Source organism: Pempheris klunzingeri, chromosome 10 (genome assembly GCF_042242105.1).
Source record: "Pempheris klunzingeri isolate RE-2024b chromosome 10, fPemKlu1.hap1, whole genome shotgun sequence".
NCBI classification, from domain to species: domain Eukaryota; kingdom Metazoa; phylum Chordata; class Actinopteri; order Acropomatiformes; family Pempheridae; genus Pempheris; species Pempheris klunzingeri.
Window position 1 is genome coordinate 10904617 of NC_092021.1, and position 18368 is coordinate 10922984.

General features: G+C 42.2%; 2 protein-coding genes across 2 annotated transcripts; both read right to left on the minus strand.

Annotated features, from left to right (window-relative positions):
• Positions 1-512: 512 nt before the first annotated feature.
• On the minus strand, positions 513-11514 carry cfap65 (cilia and flagella associated protein 65). Its single transcript, XM_070838349.1, has 33 exons — positions 11434-11514; positions 10776-10966; positions 10574-10676; positions 10175-10341; positions 9802-10010; positions 9392-9528; positions 9086-9311; positions 8683-8951; positions 8379-8573; positions 8008-8222; positions 7713-7869; positions 7415-7543; positions 6883-7134; positions 6651-6790; positions 6441-6525; positions 6191-6337; positions 5848-6013; positions 5499-5627; positions 5182-5395; positions 4906-5034; positions 4556-4646; positions 4341-4426; positions 4152-4218; positions 3762-3872; positions 3177-3368; positions 2688-2846; positions 2392-2535; positions 2145-2258; positions 1912-2046; positions 1779-1829; positions 1448-1668; positions 1105-1230; positions 513-900 (listed from the first exon to the last, which is right to left on the minus strand). Exons 1-33 carry the CDS (start codon positions 11512-11514, stop codon positions 513-515), a joined length of 5226 nt encoding a protein of 1741 aa, XP_070694450.1.
• A 933-nt stretch (positions 11515-12447) lies between these two features.
• Positions 12448-15785, minus strand: LOC139208792 (motor neuron and pancreas homeobox protein 1-like). Its single transcript, XM_070838531.1, has 3 exons — positions 15261-15785; positions 14175-14335; positions 12448-13388 (listed from the first exon to the last, which is right to left on the minus strand). The coding sequence occupies exons 1-3, from the start codon at positions 15727-15729 to the stop codon at positions 13044-13046; spliced, it is 975 nt and encodes a 324-aa protein (XP_070694632.1). The 5' UTR covers positions 15730-15785; the 3' UTR covers positions 12448-13043.
• Positions 15786-18368: the final 2583 nt, after the last annotated feature.

Consider the following 18368-nt stretch of genomic DNA (forward strand, 5'->3'; position numbering starts at 1 on the left):
CAGTTTGACATGCCGTGTAATACTGCCTCAGATGCAATCACAAGTCTTGCGAAATGTCACACAAATGCAATATGAAACTAAATGAAACCAGTCTGCAGTACATCATGGTCAAGTCACCAGTGGGTACATTTTAAATCATTGCCACAGTGTGGAGTTTCCATGTTTCTCATTAGAAGAATAAAGTAGTTTGGATGGAGGAAGGAAAACAATGGGTGGCGCTGGGTGGGAAGTGAACAAAGAAAAGAGGAAAGCTGATTGACAATTAGTTGGATTTTCATGATAAAAGGGGAGAGACGGACCTCTGGGATGTTGGGTCGATGGTGTGACTCAAGTCCCTGCTGATTCCTTTCCATTTTTCAAATTCTCTCCTCATCAGCCAAGGCTTTGCATATCGTCCTGGTTCTAATGAAACACACAATATGTTAACCATTTGGTGTAATATTTGATTTCTGACTGCAGCAACAAATAGAGGAAGGTGTGTGTGTGTGTGTGTTTACAATATGTGTCTGTCTTCACCTGGCAGAAACAGGTGGCAGGATAACCGTGCGGGTATGCGTTGTAAGGATAAGTTCCCCTCTGACAGCTTCCATCATAAGGTTCTGGAGGGTGTTTAGCAAAACATCTTCGCTCATCTCAGCAGGCACCTGTGAGCTCTGTGGCCTGCTCCCCAAACATCCTGCAGTCCCCTCTTTGTCCACTAGGTTGTGCTCTGCTGTCGGCCCAGTAAACAGAACCCCAACCTGGGATGTAGGGTGAGAAGATGTGGGACAGGGAGGGGACGGGACGGATGATGGAAGTGAGGAGCAGTGAGAGGGATTGGTCTCTTGAAGCTGGTAGGAGATGGGCTTGGATGCCAGAGCAAACAGAGACTGGGTGAAGGCTGAATCATCAAGTATGTCCCTGGAGAGGGAGACACACAGACACACATACACCCATGCAATTTGTTGATACAATGCTCCAAATCAAAACAGTAAATCCAACCATCAAGATAAAGCAAACTAACTAATATCAAACAAGCAAGTTCACCCCAGGGTAGGGAGGGAGGGATGGATGTCTGAAATAGAGTCTTCACTGTATGTATCTGGGTCTCTATGCAAGTGTTACCTGAGCAGGGAGGTGAGTACATGCGTGGTGATGTCTCTTTCAGGGCAATGTGTTGGTGAAGGATCCCCAGCAGGGAGGGACGCACTTGAAGAAGTGGTTTCATAGGGCTTGACAGACTGGAGGCATCTTAGGAAGAGAGCACAGATGAAACATATCTCTGCTGTGTCATACAGAATGACAGATCAGGCTCATCTGGTTGCTTTACAGGAGTCAAAATGTATTTCCTGAAAGTGTTTGTAGACACATATGTATAAAGGACATTCTTAAACAAAAGGTATGCATCAAAGTTCAGTCTGTCTGTGTGTCTGTGATTCTAGGTCTGCACTGTAAAACAATGCTCTACCTATAATGCACATTGAAGTGGTCAGGGAAGTGTGTGAGGTACTCCTGAAGCCCATGGGAGTGTGCTGTAACCCGCAGATGCAGCAGAGTAGGCTGGGGGGGTTCAGGGCGGGTCCATATTTTTTCTCTTTCTCGCAGCGCCCGCCGCTCAGCTCTTGATATCTTGGTACATATAGTGCCCACTGTTTCACAACTACTACTGGCACAGATGGGAGGGAGAGTCTGGATGGGAGAGTGGGACATAAAGGTGCAGTCAGAATGACACCATTCTTTATAAACTGAATGACTGGATTTGACAACACAAAACAGGCAGTATATTTACAACAAATAACCTTGTATTTCCTGAGCGGAGGCCCTTTTCTTACTGGAGCTGCTACAGGTTCCTGTTATAAGACAGGATGTGAATACGGTCATGAAGACTGTTACATCAGTGTCAAAAACATGACTTTGAATTTGAGGAAGGACCTTATCTATCAGAACTCTATGGCATTCAGTATGATTTTTGTCCGTGATGGTGAATTCATCTTGCTGTCTCTCTTTCTCCTCTGCCAAACGCTGCAAAGCATCATGATACCGAGTCAGAGCGGCTTCCTGAATAACCTGCAAAAGAGAGGAGTGAAGATCGTGCAATTGTGCATAATTTGCAGAAAACTAAAACTTAACCAAACAAAAAATCTAGATTAGTACTTCTGTGGTACCTGGCAGATGACATCTAGCTGACAAATAGTGGGATAGTCAGAAGAGGTAAACGTCAGGACACAAAGCGCACTCTCCCCTGGACACAGACTGCCTCGGTCTGGATGAAGGTGCACCTGACACAACACAAAACACAGACACACACACAAACAAACCTGGTCAGCAGTGATATCTAGTATTTTCACCTCAACATTCTGGATTGACATTAACAAAATGTTATTGTCAGGCTACATGTACATCTTCCTGTACCTGCTGACTGTTCTGCTGGAGCAGCTCCCATGTATACTGGACAGTGTCTGTCTGGGACACATTGGTCAGGAAGAGGATTCTTGAAGATCTTGAGCACACCAGGATATCGCCCAGTGAGACACTGTCCTCAGACAGGAATACCACCTGCACACACACACACGCATACACACATTGGAGATGAATGCATACAGCCTCAAATTGTCACAGACATAATGACAGGAAGATTCATAAGGAGCAGACTGCTGCTATTCAGCAGAATAAATTCCAACTGAAATATGATTTGAAAAGACACTCACCTGACCTGGGAAGGGCTTCCTCTGCACACTGGGTTCAGATGCCTTAGTGTCGCTGCAGTTAAACAGGTTTGTGGAGTCCAGTGTAGGAGAACTAGAACCACATCCCTCAAATCTCACCAGCATGGAGTCCCCATTTTGGACGTGGATAGGAATATCCATCTGGTGTTGCAGAAACACAGACCAGACTCACAGAGATGGGACAGAATGATATAAATGCTACGGTATGTCTAATTATTCCGAAAAAATGTATGAAAGAAAATCTGTGTATATAAGTATAACAACTTCTGTTGTTGTTTAGTAAAATGAGTTTCTGTTCCATCTTGATTCCTAACTTGCTGTGACCTAATAATAATGCTACAGAGATAGCATGTGCAATGGAGAGAGATATGATGCCTACAGTAAAGCTGGTCAGACCAGTTGCTTAAAGGTTTTGAGGGGACAGTGGTAAGAGAACGACAGAAGAGAGGCAGAGTGTGGCTCCATCCTCACATGGTACATCTTAGCCTCCAGTGGGGAGAAGATCCATTCCAGCATGGCCGTCTTCCCAGGTAGGACCTCTCCCTCTGGATTGAGGCAGCACAGCACTGGGTGGTTAAAGTTGTCCACCTGTAGCTGTGACAACACAGCTGTGTCCACCTCATAATGGACAGGCACTGCACCGCCATTGTGTAGTTCATACATCTGCAGGATAAATAAAGATATACAAATGCCAAGTCACTCAGGTTTTGTCTGGACTTCTAGAGAAGCTTAGATTGTATGTTGACAGACAGACAACACATTCCAGTCCAACAAACAACGGATTTCCAAACAAACTTACAGAATGTCTATGGAAAAAGAAATCTCCAGTAGTTAGCCCTGATATCATATTTATTACTTTATCTTTGTATAGAACAACAAAAAGATTTTTAATTTCATTTTTTACTGTTCACTTACTGCTTGGTGGGTCACATCTATGTTGAAGTCAAATTAGATAACCAAGAAATCTGTGGAAGCTGTTATAGTTATATGAAATATCATATCATCGATTAAGAGTGCAAGATATTTTAGCTAACTGTGAAAAGGCCACACACACACCTGCCTCGGGGGAGTACAGTCGCCAATAGTCACAGAAGTGAAGACATGGTGCTTGGAGGAAAAGTGAAGATATGGTCTGTCTTTCTGCACCGTCACTCCCCGAAAGTTCAGCTGCACACAGATAACAGTTGTAAAGTTGTAAAATGTCTGAAGATATAAAGAGTTCACCATATTTTTGATACATAACTGTAGGATAGTGCATTTCTCAAGCCCTACAGCAAATAAAGGAGACAATACTGGAATATCACTGCTGAAGTGAAAGAACTGTGAATTATAGCAAAGAATGTATCATAATTATACTTTTGTTTCTGCCAGTATAGTCAAGCAAATCTTATTTTTGACTCGAATAAATATAAGCCTCGTGTAGATTTATATGGAGTTCTGCCTCACCAAGATCTCTCTGCCATAAGACAGTTTGAAGACGACAGGAAACCGATCTGTACCAGCAAAGTGATGGCTGTGAAGGACAAAGTTTAGATTATTTTGGGATCACATTTAATGGAAGCTCTTGTCCTTGCGAATATTATCACATTCTCGGAGTAATCATTTTGTGTTGCACCCTTTTCAATAATCTCTGACCTGTAGCTGAAGTGTACTGCCCTCTGCTGGCCAGGGAGTAAAGTTCCAGAGCGGGGAGAGACGCTGAACAGATGATTGTCCTGAACCTGCCAGTGGGATGAAGATATCTTTCTTTTTTAAAGGATCGAAAGTTCATATTTTGACATATCTGAATCTCAGTCATTATATTTAAAATTCCTTCATGCTTTTAGATAAAGACAGAAGATGTTCCTGACCTTCATCTGGTACAGCTCTGTGCTGCTAAACTCTCCTGTCTCCGCCCAGTACTCCAACTCTATCTGTTGGTCCTCTGGAAACAAGAATGTCCTAATAATGAAAAGAAGGCCAAAAATCAGTAGATCAAAGATTTAAAAGTTTACTCAAATCGTCTCTATCAAGCTCTACTTTATAGAGACGTGCATATGACTCTAACCAGTATTTTCATTATCAATGAATGGTAAAAATGGTAGAATAGATATATACAAGTTATGTACAACTGGTCTGTTATAATGAACCCTATAGGTAAATTGGACTTTTTTTAATCTATGACTTGGAATGACTTCTCTACAGTTTGCTTTTTACTCACCAGTCTACAGGGATGGAGCCAGGATTGTGAAACATCAACACAAAAGTTGATGGGTCTGAATTCAGTGGAGCGGCACTGAAGTTGAAATCTAACATGGTTTTAGTGAAGACGGAAAGAGAAGAGCGCAGACTAGGGACAGAAAGAAACAACAAGGTCATGCACATACACCAGACCTTTGTAATGTAAATGCAAGACATCTATTCCAAAGATCTGCATTATGTAAGTATTACTCAGTTCTCTTTGTCATAAATAATTGAGTATAGTTCTGCCCCCAACCTGTGCCTGGTGGGAGTTCTATAAGTGAGTTCTGCAGAGGAGGGATTCAAGAGCAGATACTCGTTGAGGCTGTCCAATGAGAAGAGTTTCCACAGTTGCACCTTGCTGAGCCTGCCCACACTGCCACCACTGCATATATCAGTCACCTTCAGGGTGGGAAACACACCCTTAACTCGCACTTCACACACTGGTTGGGAAGGGGATGACACAAAGCCTGGGTAGAGAGAGAGACAGACAGGAAGAGCGCAGTTACTATCATGGAACTGAGAACATCAGGATTTATTCAGGTTTGTAGTCTGTGTGTGTGGTTTATCTACCACTGGCATTCAGTGTCTGATAGCTGATGGTCCACTGGTACTGGGCGCGTCTGTGTGGTCTGACAGTAGATCGAAGCAGCATTGTGGAGTGTGAGGCGATGGTGCCCCTCTCACAGTCCAGTTGTAGGACTAAAAGGGCCAAACCGGACATGTTAAGTGAACAACACTGGTTCAATTACTGTATCTCTGTCTCAGTAATAGTCAGCAGTATTCTAGTCACCACCTACAGACCAGATAGGCTCTACGGTGAGGATTCTTCATTTATATTACTAGCAAATATGCATGCTAAAATCTAATACTGAATGTCATGCACATAGATAAAATAAAAGAAGGCCACAAAAGAGAATACCACTTGGTACAGTCTCGGGGTTGCAGATGGGCTCTTCGTCCGGAAGTATCTGCCGTACAGAGAGGCAAAAGGAGACGGAACAGGGGCTGTTGTTCACAAGAGGAATCTCAATTGAATGATAGCTTCCAACCAGAGTTTCCCCAACATCCAGAACTGTTTTCTCTGCCTGTGGAGGAAACAAACATGCACACACAGTTTGGTTTGGTTCACTTCAAGAGTAATTAGTGCAAACTTTTTCATTCAGTCTTTTTTGAGAGTTGACATGCAGCTCCAGTACATGTTCACATGCATACTCCCATGCACAGACAGAGATAACATCACATAAACATGTTATTGGTCCAACCTCTATGAAGCCTTTAGAGCCCATTCCCACCACAGTAAGGGTAAGTTGTGACTCGTTACAACCAGGTGTCTGGATCGGCCAGAAGGTGAGAATAGGTTTGAGTTTGTACGTTTTTTCTTCCTGAGGGCTGAAGGACCATGTCTGGACCTGAAAAGTCAACCAATCACAGACAATAGTAATGGTAAAAAGGCCAAATACAGTCCGTTTCTATGAATTTCTGTTTGCATAAATGCATGTATCATTCTCTCACTGAGCTCTCATTGGGATGCAGTTCACCAGCATCTGGTTCAACAGAGATAAGCTCCTGGTCTGGCTCGGGAATGCTCCATTGGAACCTATCAGAAGACACAATCACAAAAAGCCAGCTGTAGACAAGGCTAATGATTCTGGGATAAGACAGGATTACTAACAATACAGTGAAAAATACAGCAGCAGAATAGCAACCACTCTGCCAACCTACTGTAGAGGTAGACGGCTGAGATTCCTGATGTGGTGGGAGCGCTGGGTCTGTGAGCCCACTGCTGTTGGCTGGAAATATAAACTGCCGTCTCCTTCGAGAGACACACACACTTTTTCCACAACACTGACGACTGTCAGTTCCTGAAAGACACATAGAAAAATGCACCAACAGAAAAATCTCCAAGGACGGTGCTGCTTTTGTCCTCTGTGTTCCTGTGTAGTGTGTATACTACCTTTGTGTGATTAGCTGCATTGAGCAGAAGGTGTAAACTGAACCCCTGCTTAGGACCGTCTTCCGTGGGAGTTGTTCTGAGGGTGAGGATTTGGTGATTCTCAGGCTGGATCAAACCACAGCTCGGCACTACAGATACAGACTTTGCTGAGGCAGGGTTTGAGTTGTGATCCAGACAGAAAGTGAGGGGCAGGTCTCCACAATTCTGGAGAAGCACTGTCTGATAGGAAAGAACACTTAGGGCTGGAAATACCTAGAAAGAACAAATATTATTGTTACCAGAGTATCCTCTCCTATTGTATACTCACCAGTACTGTACTGTTCTGCACTGTACTGTATAGCTGTGTAACAGTGACTTTTATACTGGTTTCAAAGGAAAGTTTTAGTTTGACCTTTAATACCATCCTAATTTTTTGATGTATATTTAGAAAATGGAAAAAAAGCTACAGAAAGGACACACCAGAGGAGACAGATAAACACACAGAAATAGAGAGAAAGTTATAATGTAACACTCTCTCGTGCTTGTATCTCACCACTCGCGGGGGCTTCAGGGAGCAGCATGGGATGAAATGCTCTTTGCCTGGGTTGAAGGAGTGGCCCATGACTCTGACAGTCACACACCAAGGTGGACACAGCAGTCGCTCCTGTATATGACGATCATCCTGCAGCATCCAGAGAAGGAAGAGGATGTAGAGTGGCAGCAAAAATTTGAAGAATGAAATTGTTTTGCTTCTCCACGAAGACAGAAGACAAATGAGAATTTTAAGACATTTATTTTAAAAAGAAAGGCATCATCTCTAATGTTGTGAAAGTATTATTGTGTAACATTACCTCATAGTATGCAAAGCCCTCAAGTTGCGCTCCGTGCATAGTATTGAGCTGCTTAGGGTCATAGGTCACGGTGAATGAGGTGGTATTCAGTGGAGCCAGGTCACATGATGAGGGAGAGACAGAGAACGGAGAATCTTGGGCAGCAGTCCACACCAGTCTGGAGCAGAGTCGCATGCAACAGAAACCAGAATGATTGAGAAAATAACAAAACAGATATTCTAGTCACGTTTCATTTCTGTATGTAACAATGTGTGTATTTGGTGTGGTAGTGAGAGGACACAATCCATGAGGGTACCTTACTTTCCCCTTGGTGTGGTTGGTGATGGACACAGATTGAGGGGAAATGTATGAAGTAGTCAAAGAGGAAGACAATGTGTAATTAAACAGTAGCTCATTTGGCACCACAGATACATGTGGAGAGCATAAAGAACTGCTCCCCAAGCACGATTGGCAATATTCCTCCATGGGAGTTTTCCACACAACGCCAACAGAGTCTGGTCTCTGATGTGGCTGCTAGAAAATGACACAGAGGAAGAGTCAGACAGACAATACTACACCTATACTGTGCCCTTTACTAGTAACATCTTCATAAGCAATTTAATGGTCTCTAATCACATATTTAAAAAGACAAATTTGCACATCTTTCATGTCTCTTTGGCACTTTACCTCCTCCGGGGGGCACAGCGCTCCCTGCTGGTCCATGTTTACATCATGATCCTGCTGCATGGCGCTGAGAGAGTCTGGCAGATCCTGTTCGCGGTACCAGTTGGGCTTGTAAAGAATCAAGTGTTCAGGTTTCAATATGGCTGGTCGCTCCAGCTCTGAGTGACAGGTACCAATCAGGTCGAGGAACATAGGGTCCTATAGAGGAGATTAGGTAAGTAGATAGTATAAATAGACTTGATTATGTTCATGCTCATGTTGTGTGTGAGTGCTGTGAATGTGTATGCATCTGCACATTGGCTCCTACCCTGTGCAGTATGAGACACGCCACTCTTCTGTAATGTACAATGGGCTGTGTGGGCCTGTAGACTGCCTTCAGAGTGGTATGGCTATGTGGGTGTATAGTGCCACTTGCTGGTTGGATGCTGAACACACTGTGGCCACTACAGTCCAGGTCCCATTGGTAGATAGCCTCAACCTGTGAAGAATTAACCAGCTCCACTGTCTGTACGACTGTTCCTCCTTCCCCAACACAGCCAAAGTCAACCACAGAGGAGGACAAGGAAACTTTGGGACCTACAAAAAGAAATATCTTTTCATACAGATCTATCTAACTCTAGATTCCATGTTAAAAAGAATTCACTCGTGGAGCATTTCAAGTTTGCAAAACAATGTATGCAAATATCAGTGGGTGTCCGTGTGCCCCCTACCTACACATTCTCCGGTGAGTTTGAGCAGAGTTTCGTTGAGTGCCCCTCTACATTTGAGAGATAAGTACTCAATAGAGACAGTGTCCACCATAGCAGGAGTATAGGTGACTGTGGCCTGTAGTGATCCACCAGGCACCACCTTACCCCTGGTCACATCACAACTGAATTCTGACCCCGAAAGAGGCACCCCATTGGACAGTTGTGTAAGAGAGAAAGACGCAGTTACCTGGAGGAGAGGGGAGAAAAGAGAGGTGAGAGAGGCGACTGAGACAGATTCACATTTATCTATCTTTGTGTGCTACTCACGTGGGAGGGGTTGAAGATGTTAAAGTGTTTCTGCAAACTCTGTCCGACTGCCACAGAGCCAAAGTGAAGCACTGGGCCACACTGTTCTTTTTCAACTTTGGTGTCTGGACTGCAGAGCTGAAGACATGGGTACTTGGCTGAAAAGGAAAGAAGGCAAGTGAAGGGATATTGGTTCCTTTTAGCCCCTCACCTCCTTTCACACAGTATTTTAAAAATAATGATGTACTCCATCAGAGTAGGGTTGAGTCCATAATACAGACATATTAGCAGCATATCAAAATGAAGTTGTAATAAAACAAATATTGAACATGCATCTTTGTTCGAATTTGCATATTTACATACATGTGTACATATATATGTTGGATCTATTAATCTCATCTTGTGAGAGTCTCAGCTTCTAGTTAAAGTACCTACTCCCTGCAGCACCACAGTGCAGCAGCTCTTGGTTTTGTCCTCTTCTTCTCCAAAACTGCAGAATGCCCGTTGCTGATACACCAGCGCCTCTTGTGGTTGGAAGACCACTGTGATGTGACTCTCCTGGCCAGGCTTCAACAGGCCTCGACCAGGGCTTAGCTGAAAAGGAGCATCACACTCCCACTGGAAGCATGTCTGGAGTTTACTATGAGAAGAAGAGTACGCATACACAAACACACATGTAAGAGCATGAACACACAAATAGCTAAAATACATTCAAACAAGGAATACTGCTTCAGTCCTCATTCATTCCCAGGTTATTCACCCCTCCTGGTTTTCTGCGTTGGTCTAAAACACGCTCATGTGTACCTGACATTTCTGAGCAGGAAAGAAGTATGCGAGGAGTGCTGAACAGCACAGAGTGGCAGCAGCACAGAGTCAGGCACCTCCAGGGCATGGCAGGGTATGATGGCACGAAGGCATACTTGAATGCTGTCATCTTTACCTTGAAACTCAATACTGTCCTCATACTCACACTGTCCCAAGCAGTCAGGCAGACACACAAAACCAGACAGAGGAATCAAACAGGAGAAGTAGACAATTTTACATCTCTTTAGATAGACATACAGTACCTAACAGTGAGAGGCCACAACCTTATTCGTCTATAAAAGTAAATTCAGCCAACATTTGAATGCCCTGGAGCACAATACTTTCAAAATACTTAGAGCACCTATTAAAAGCAGTTCTGTGAAGTTTGTGATGTGTTACCCTCTGGTGTGGTCTAAAGGTGACTGGCATAGAGAAAGTAGTCCCTGGGCTGAGAACAATTAGCTGGGGAATCAAGGTGGTGAAAAACTTGGATACTGGAGGCCTATAAGGGGGCAAAAATAGGATATAATAGCCTGTGAATACTTGTCAAATGTACATTGCATGATTTGGAAGTAAACAATGACACGTGTGTTTGTCAGACCTGACATGTAGCTTCTGCAGTTTGCTATGAATATTCTTTAAGACTAATGTCTTGGTGAACTCTCTATCCAGGTCCCAGTCCTCCCACACCAGCTCTGGCTTCGTTTCCAACCCTAAGACAGAGCTTGTCTGGTTGGATGCTTGTCGCTGGTGCTTTCCAACCCGTTGCCTCTGCTGAATCCCTGGATCCTGCTAGGTGTCATATTGCAAAAGACGTGAGTTTAGGAAAAAAAGACATCAGGAGTATTTCATGTTTACAACAGAGCTTTAACAGCCATCTTGATAACCATATCGGAAAAGCCTCGAACTGAGTTGTGTACTTCACGCTCAAATGTTTTGTGCTAATATTGTATTGTGGGATGGAAAGGATGGATCAGTCATAAAGCAACATGTTTTTTTTGCACATGTGACATTATCAACCAATAATTAATACACAAAGTAGGTCAATTTTATTTCAGTGTCCACCACCAGATATCAGCTAGTGAGTAACTACAGCAAGTGTTTTAGGACACACACAATAGAAGACAAGGACAGCTTTATAATAAGTGATTAACTATTGAGTGATTAAATGTAACGGTTGAGTAAGAAAATGCCAAAATAAAAAGGGCCACATCCTGTCTCTATTCAAACGCATTATTATAGTAATTAACTGTAGTTACTTTGATGTCCTTCCCAGAGGTGAAGGGCTTCCATGGTGCCCCTGAAGCCAAGCGGTCAGGACCCCGAGCCTCAGCTAACATGACTGGGGGGAAGAGAGAAGGCATGTGGTGTGTTTTAGAGTTAACGTAAAGTAACATGATAGCTCCTGGCTAGCTTCTCAGAGGGCGTAAAAAGCTGACAGCTAAACAGCCGGAAGTTACTGCTCACCTAAACACGGCCTAACTAACGGACTCAAGCGTTCTTACCTTCTCCTAAAGGTCAAACAATAAAAATTGCAAACTAATGCACGTCCATTTATTCCGTTTGAGTTGTGAAAACACCGCCGACAACAGTCAAAAGGGTTTGTAGGCCACAGCGTTACCGTGACAACAAACAACTGTTTGTATCACCATGGTAATTAAGGCAGCCGGGGAGGGACAGTTATATTTCGCGATTGTATTTATCTGACATCCTTTCGTGTACTCTTCATGCAATAAAAAAAAAAAGGAAGTAATTCCTGCCACTTCATGTTAAAACATCTAATTTAACTCTTTAAATGTGCATTAATTTCATTCATTGTCATTCACAGTCTGAATTTACTGGACTATACACACATTATGAATTCAGCTTTATTTTTCAAACTATTTCTCTCCACAAAAAACATTGATGTAGCCTTTAAAGTGAAATATATTAGATTCTGAAATGTTAAATTATATTGACAACATACTGTAACACACTTATTGTGAGAGCAGTTTACAAAATACAGGAAAATGCCATATTAACAGTAAATTTCAAATACCATACATTACGTGCAGCAATTTCTTTTTGTATAGGTGTGGTTTTAACTAAAAATAACATGCAGTTTTCAGGAATGTAATACAAAACAGGGATGAATATTGTACAACAAACAAAACATAATAACATATACTTAATGAATTAGTCTACCACAAGAGCCATTGTAGCATTTTTTTTTCTCCACGTTTTAATTCCCTAAAACTTTAACTTGATGAATATGAAGCCATCATTTGCTTTTTTGAATTATGAAAAGTTGTGAATATTAGTGGAATATCTGTCTAGTATTTGTAACAGACCAGGACGCTCTGACTACCATGTAACACTGTCACTCTTTATGACATAGTCTCCTTGTCCACGACCCTCCATGAAAGTGCTATTACCCCCCCATTCATACAGTCTACGTACATGTATATTCATAAATAAATTAGTTTATTGCAGATGACAAGACATAGGTTCCATTTGTTTGTACTGTTTAAATCACAAATAAATCATGCACAAAATTGCCCATTATAAGTCAGAATTATTTGTTGTTTCTGAAGTCATAACTCAGATGGATTACTGACCATCAAACCATTAAATCTCCGGTAGATAAAGGTGACATTGCTCTGGTTTGAAGTAATTAGTTTTCATATCCAGTCTAATGCACAGATGTCGATATGCTGTTTTGCTAATTTAGGAGCTCCAGATACAGTTATGGCACTGAGAGGATGGGCTGTGGAAAATGAATAATCCTCTTCATGCCATTGTGTTTGTGCACCCGATTGCATTGTGTATCATCTTCTTGAGAGTAATAAACATAAACAGACGCACAATAAAAGCATGCTGAACTTTATAACTATGGGAAAACACCACTTCTTGTTCTTGGGCCTCCCTCCTCCAACTCCTCCTCTGAATAAGAGCTGTAGTTTCCTGCTCCTCCTCCCACATGCCTCATGAAGCCTGCAGACCCTGAAGAACCTGCCCTCAGCACCTCTAGCTCCTCTTTCTCATCCTCATCCTCCCCTTCTATCTCCTCTTCATCCTCCAGGCTCGAGCTGTGTGAATCACTCTGAGGCTTGGCATTGTGCATATCCACCCCAGTTCTCTCTGTGTCAGTCAGTGGGGAGGTCGGGGTTGCTTGTTCCTTGGCTTTGCGACTTCTCTTCCACTTCATACGTCTATTCTGGAACCAAATCTTAACCTGGTGGAAAAACAACGGGGATCACAACAGTTCAACAGAGTAATCATGTTTAGAGATGTAAAGTAAAAATGTGGAGAAGAGAGTGGAGAAGAATGTTAAAGAAGCAGGATGCCATAATGCCGCACTTTACTATGAATGCTGGTAAGCACATTTTGAATGAATGACATAAGCAGGGATCTCACTGGGTTTGTAACTACTCTAGGACCATTAAACAGATGTTTCACTGAAGTCATAAAACATGTACTTTACATTTGCAGCCACGCAGACTGTGAGCTGCTGAACAATGTAACGTTACCACCTTTCCTTCCACTTGTTTCCCACCCATGCTGTTGACTGCTCATTTTGTACACAATAAGCCCCAATATAAGTTCCAACAGATTAAGCCTTAGCTAGAAAAGAAAACCCAGATGGTGTTTGGAAAATTATTTTTCCAAATATTGGCAGGTAGAACTGAGCATATTTATCTATTATCCATAGCCTGCTTTTCACAGACCATAGAGCGTGTGATGCAGCATTAGAGATGTGCCAATATTGGCTGTGAGAAGCGACGCCACTGTTGTCATTTCAGTTCAGTCAAGATTACAATGATGCTCAATCAACAATTAGCATACTAATATACTGTTTGTAACACTGAAATACCATTCGTTAAACTGATTTCTGGAATTGGTGGTGCTTTTTAGCAAGTAGTGACCTTTTCCAAAGAAGCTAGGAGGACTAGAAAGGATGGGGATAAACATGAGTGTAATAATTCAATACATTACATCCTGCAGCCTCTGCCTCTCTCACCTGAGTCTCAGTCAGCATGAGCGACGTGGCCACCTCAAAGCGCTTCGGCCTGGACAGGTACTTGTTGAGCTTGAATTGGTTTTCTAATTCCAGCAGCTGCTGGCTGGTGAAAGCCGTCCTGGGCCTCCGACACTTCCCCAACAAACCTGCCTGAACCGGGGCTGAGAGGGGGAAAGCACAGGGAGGCAGAGACAAACGGTAACAGAGAGAGTGGTTATTCTCATGTGCATTAACATTTCTATTATTACCAGAGAACAACACCCCTGTTACTGCCATTATGAATAATGGGCCTACACATGAAAGAAAGAAAGAATATGAGAATAAAAGCAGTCATCACAACATCTTGGAGGTTTCCACGAGCCTGCCTGTCTGCCTGTCTGTCTGTCTATCTGTCTGTCTGTATATCTTACCCTCCTTTAACATTTATTGCTGTGATGTGAGGTCGTGGTGAGAGGATATTGCTTTGGAGGTGTAATAAAGCACCACAGGGGACCATTAGCTTAATGAAAACATTGTAAATGTCATCAGTTTATTAAGCAGTAGCCTAGGTCTACTTCAGGTGTTACTTTTACCGTAAATGTTGCGCGTTATTTTTATGAGATGACATTTCAATGTCACGGTCATTTCGAAAGCTACACCCACACATGGGTGCTAGGCAGCTCTAAAAACATTCATTGGTTGTAGCCTACCCGTTACAAAAAATATACAGCCTTAGTATAGTTTAAAAAAATACTTTAATGGGAAACATGTTTGTGCGTAAATTTCCCTCAAATGTTATTTCATTTATTTCTTTATAAATTAGCTGAAATGATAAACGAACAATGGCGTGACAAAAATAGAAAATAGATGTATTTTGTAAAGGGAAATATTATAATTCCCATTAGTATATGAAGAAGTTATTGATTTTAAATAAAATTACACAGTCATAACTCAGTTCATATGTTGGCTATTATTAGTTTATTGTTACCATTTTGGAGCTAAACAAACATCATAGTAGTGGAACATCATGTGCTTTGGCTCTTTCACCATCTTAAGTTACAGGTAGTGACAAAGAGAAAGTTTAGAGCTGCAGGGAGATCCGCTCACCTCCATACTCTCCCGTTCTGGGTATCATCAGCCCGGCTCTGACCCAGGGCTCCAGCGGGAGCGACGCGGCCATGGTGGCCCCCTTCAGATGCTCCGGGTACGGTTGGACCAGCTGCGTAAATCCCGGATACATGAAGGCGGGGTGCTGGCCTCCGAAGGCCGCAAGATGATACATGGAGCTCGGGTGCGTTCCGAGGAGACCCCCTTGGTGCAGGGCAGTGAATCCTGACTGGGACAGGTTAAAGAGCTGGGACTTGGATAAGACTCCTGGCTTGGCCGGAGAGGAATTTGTTGGGTTTGGATGAGGAGAGGGCGTCTCTGAGCCGCGGTTGGACACCGGACTGCCGCCGGGGCTCCTGCTGTAATACAACCTGGGGGACGAGCCGTCACTGTCCGTCCTCTGCTCCGCGTCGTGCGCCAGCAGCGCATCAATGCGAAAGTTTTTAGATTTCTCCATGGTAGTAGTCATTCTGTCTCACGACGTTTCCAATAAACAACCGATGTTAACTCGCTTGAAGCGCAACTCTTATTCTGGCTAACAACTTGTATTCAAATTGTATTAAAAAAAAAACTTAAACTAAAGTTTAAATTGGCCTCAGATTTCCGCACACGCTACGTGAGCTCTCAGAGTGGACACAAACAGCTATGTTGTCACTCCTCTTACCTGAGGAAATGTCTTCTCTCTGACCTACTCCACTTAAACCCTGTGCGTAAAAACCACTTCTCTCAATCAGGCAGTGAGCTGAAAAACGGCTGTACCCTGTAGCGCTATAAAGTTTGCTCCGTTGTGATTGGCCAGAGTCCTGAGGCACAGGGGCAGGGTACACGCTTTATTCTAAAGGGTTAATTAGCCTATAAGCATTAGTGCCCTCCAAAGTTACATTAATGTGGCAATAACACAGTGATATAGCAAGAGGTTCAATATGTGGGCATTATCTAAAATGTAAAAATCCACAGTCCTATTCTTCTTATTTATTTTATTTTTTTTTTTAAAAAACGTGTTTTTTCTTTCTTTCTGGCAGTTTGACCTCAAATGTCATCCCTGTCTCAGGTGCGTTTGAGATGTTGCTTTCTCACACACTGCTGTGTTATACAATGTGTGTGTGCAGGACAGGACTGCACACACACATTGTATAACACATGCAAGCATGTGAAACACACATGCACAGACATACACACAAACACACTTGAAAAATATATTGTGTTAATTGCTGTAATCTCACTTTAGGAAGATGACGAAATTCATCATTTTACAACTAACTCTTCATTAAATTTTTATTGTTTGCTAGGGCTGACAGAAACCCAACCATGCTTATCAGTGGTTGCTGCTATGATTAGTGGCCATCACAACACCATGGGGCAGATAAAGGGCAGTAAACTCATGGAGAGCAAACTCATTTTCTCTCCATGCAAACCGGAGACACACACAGACAAAGTATTTACAGAATACAACAGAACCCTGTAGTTGTAAATCTGGCATTTATTCCTTTATTAAACATGTTATAATATGCAAGACGTCGTTCAAAAAGTAGCCACATATGTGCCAGATAGTCACCCATATTCTGATGAAACTCATATACTCATTACAACAGTACATTTAATATATTAATGTTAGCAAAGCATGAATCCAAACCCAGATTTGCAGAAGACACCTGTCCTGGAAAGATACTTCTGCACCTACTCAGTTTCCCTGAAAGTGTGCATCTATGTAGGCCTCTGCCATAGTTTAACTCGTGGTGATTTCCTGCTGGTTTATACAGGACTGATAAGACACAGACAGAGGCCTGGGAAAACAAACTGCTCCCACTTCAAAGACAAACACACCAACACCTGCTGAACTACCCATCATATAAAGGAAATGGCTGCATATATGTGTGCAGGGCAGGCATTTGTCTATGTGAGAATCAAGACTAATCATTTTTATTTCTAATGTTATTATATGGTGCTTTTTAGACATTAAGAGTTGCAGAATGGGAAGGTTTGTTACTGTTATGGCACGCTTGTAGCATGAACTGCAGTTGTAGACACATTTATTTAACTGGTAAAACCTGATAAAGTCGCCTCATTTGAATCATGCAGACACTGTGTAAGAGAATGAAACATGTACAATAAAGACATTTAGAAATGAAATCAGTGCATTGCAGATCAAACTTACGTACAAAAAGAAAAAAAAAAATTTTTTTTCAGAAATCTCCTCATCCTCAGTAATGAGTGTGTGACATGTGAAATGTGTGAAGCAGCAAGATAGGGCTGAGGTTGTAAAATAATTAAGAATCTGTGATCTGTTCTGCATTAGATATGGGAGAGAAAGGATATGTCTCATCATTAAATAAAGTTTGTACAACTTATCTTGGCAGTTCTATCCAAGATCAAATATCACATCGTTTGAGATAAGGTTCAGTAGATATAAAGGACACAGCATTCACACCACGGCAAGATATTATGTTTGGTAATATAATGTAATTGTGATTTATGGTCATTAGATTGCAATGCTAATATCCCTTAACAAAAGAGTCTGTGTTCATACAACCCATGCACATATCTTTTTATCTATCTTTTATCTACAAATAGATAGCAGCCATAACTTGATACTTTGTACAGTAATATATTCCAGCCAGAGGATGGAAAGATTAAATGTTTGAGGTCAACCTTGTCTTGTCTGATTAAAAAGGAAATACTGTTCATCAATAGCATTCCTTCATCTACAGCAGCCTTCAGTAAATGAGAGGTCAATAGTCAGGGTCTAGACTGAACTACGAGTCTGTTTCATTTAAGTCTCTCAGTGCCAGTGAAGAATGTTTTAGTTATACTGTCCTACAAAGGCAGAGAGCAGCAACCACATAAGCAGTGAAGTTGAGAAAAAATGAAACAAAATGTGGTCCTGTTTTAATCATTTATACTGACTAATTTGTTAAATAAGAAAACTTCATTGTGATAATTTGCATGCTATGTTTCTTTCCAGCGGTCGTGTCGGGTATTCTCTGAGGCAGAAGGCATTTACTGCAGCCTAGACACCAATGTAAGGCTTAAATGCAAGACAAAAGTACAAGTTTTCTTTCTTTCTTTCTTTCTTTCTCTCTACTGCACCAAACAGTATGTACATTTCGG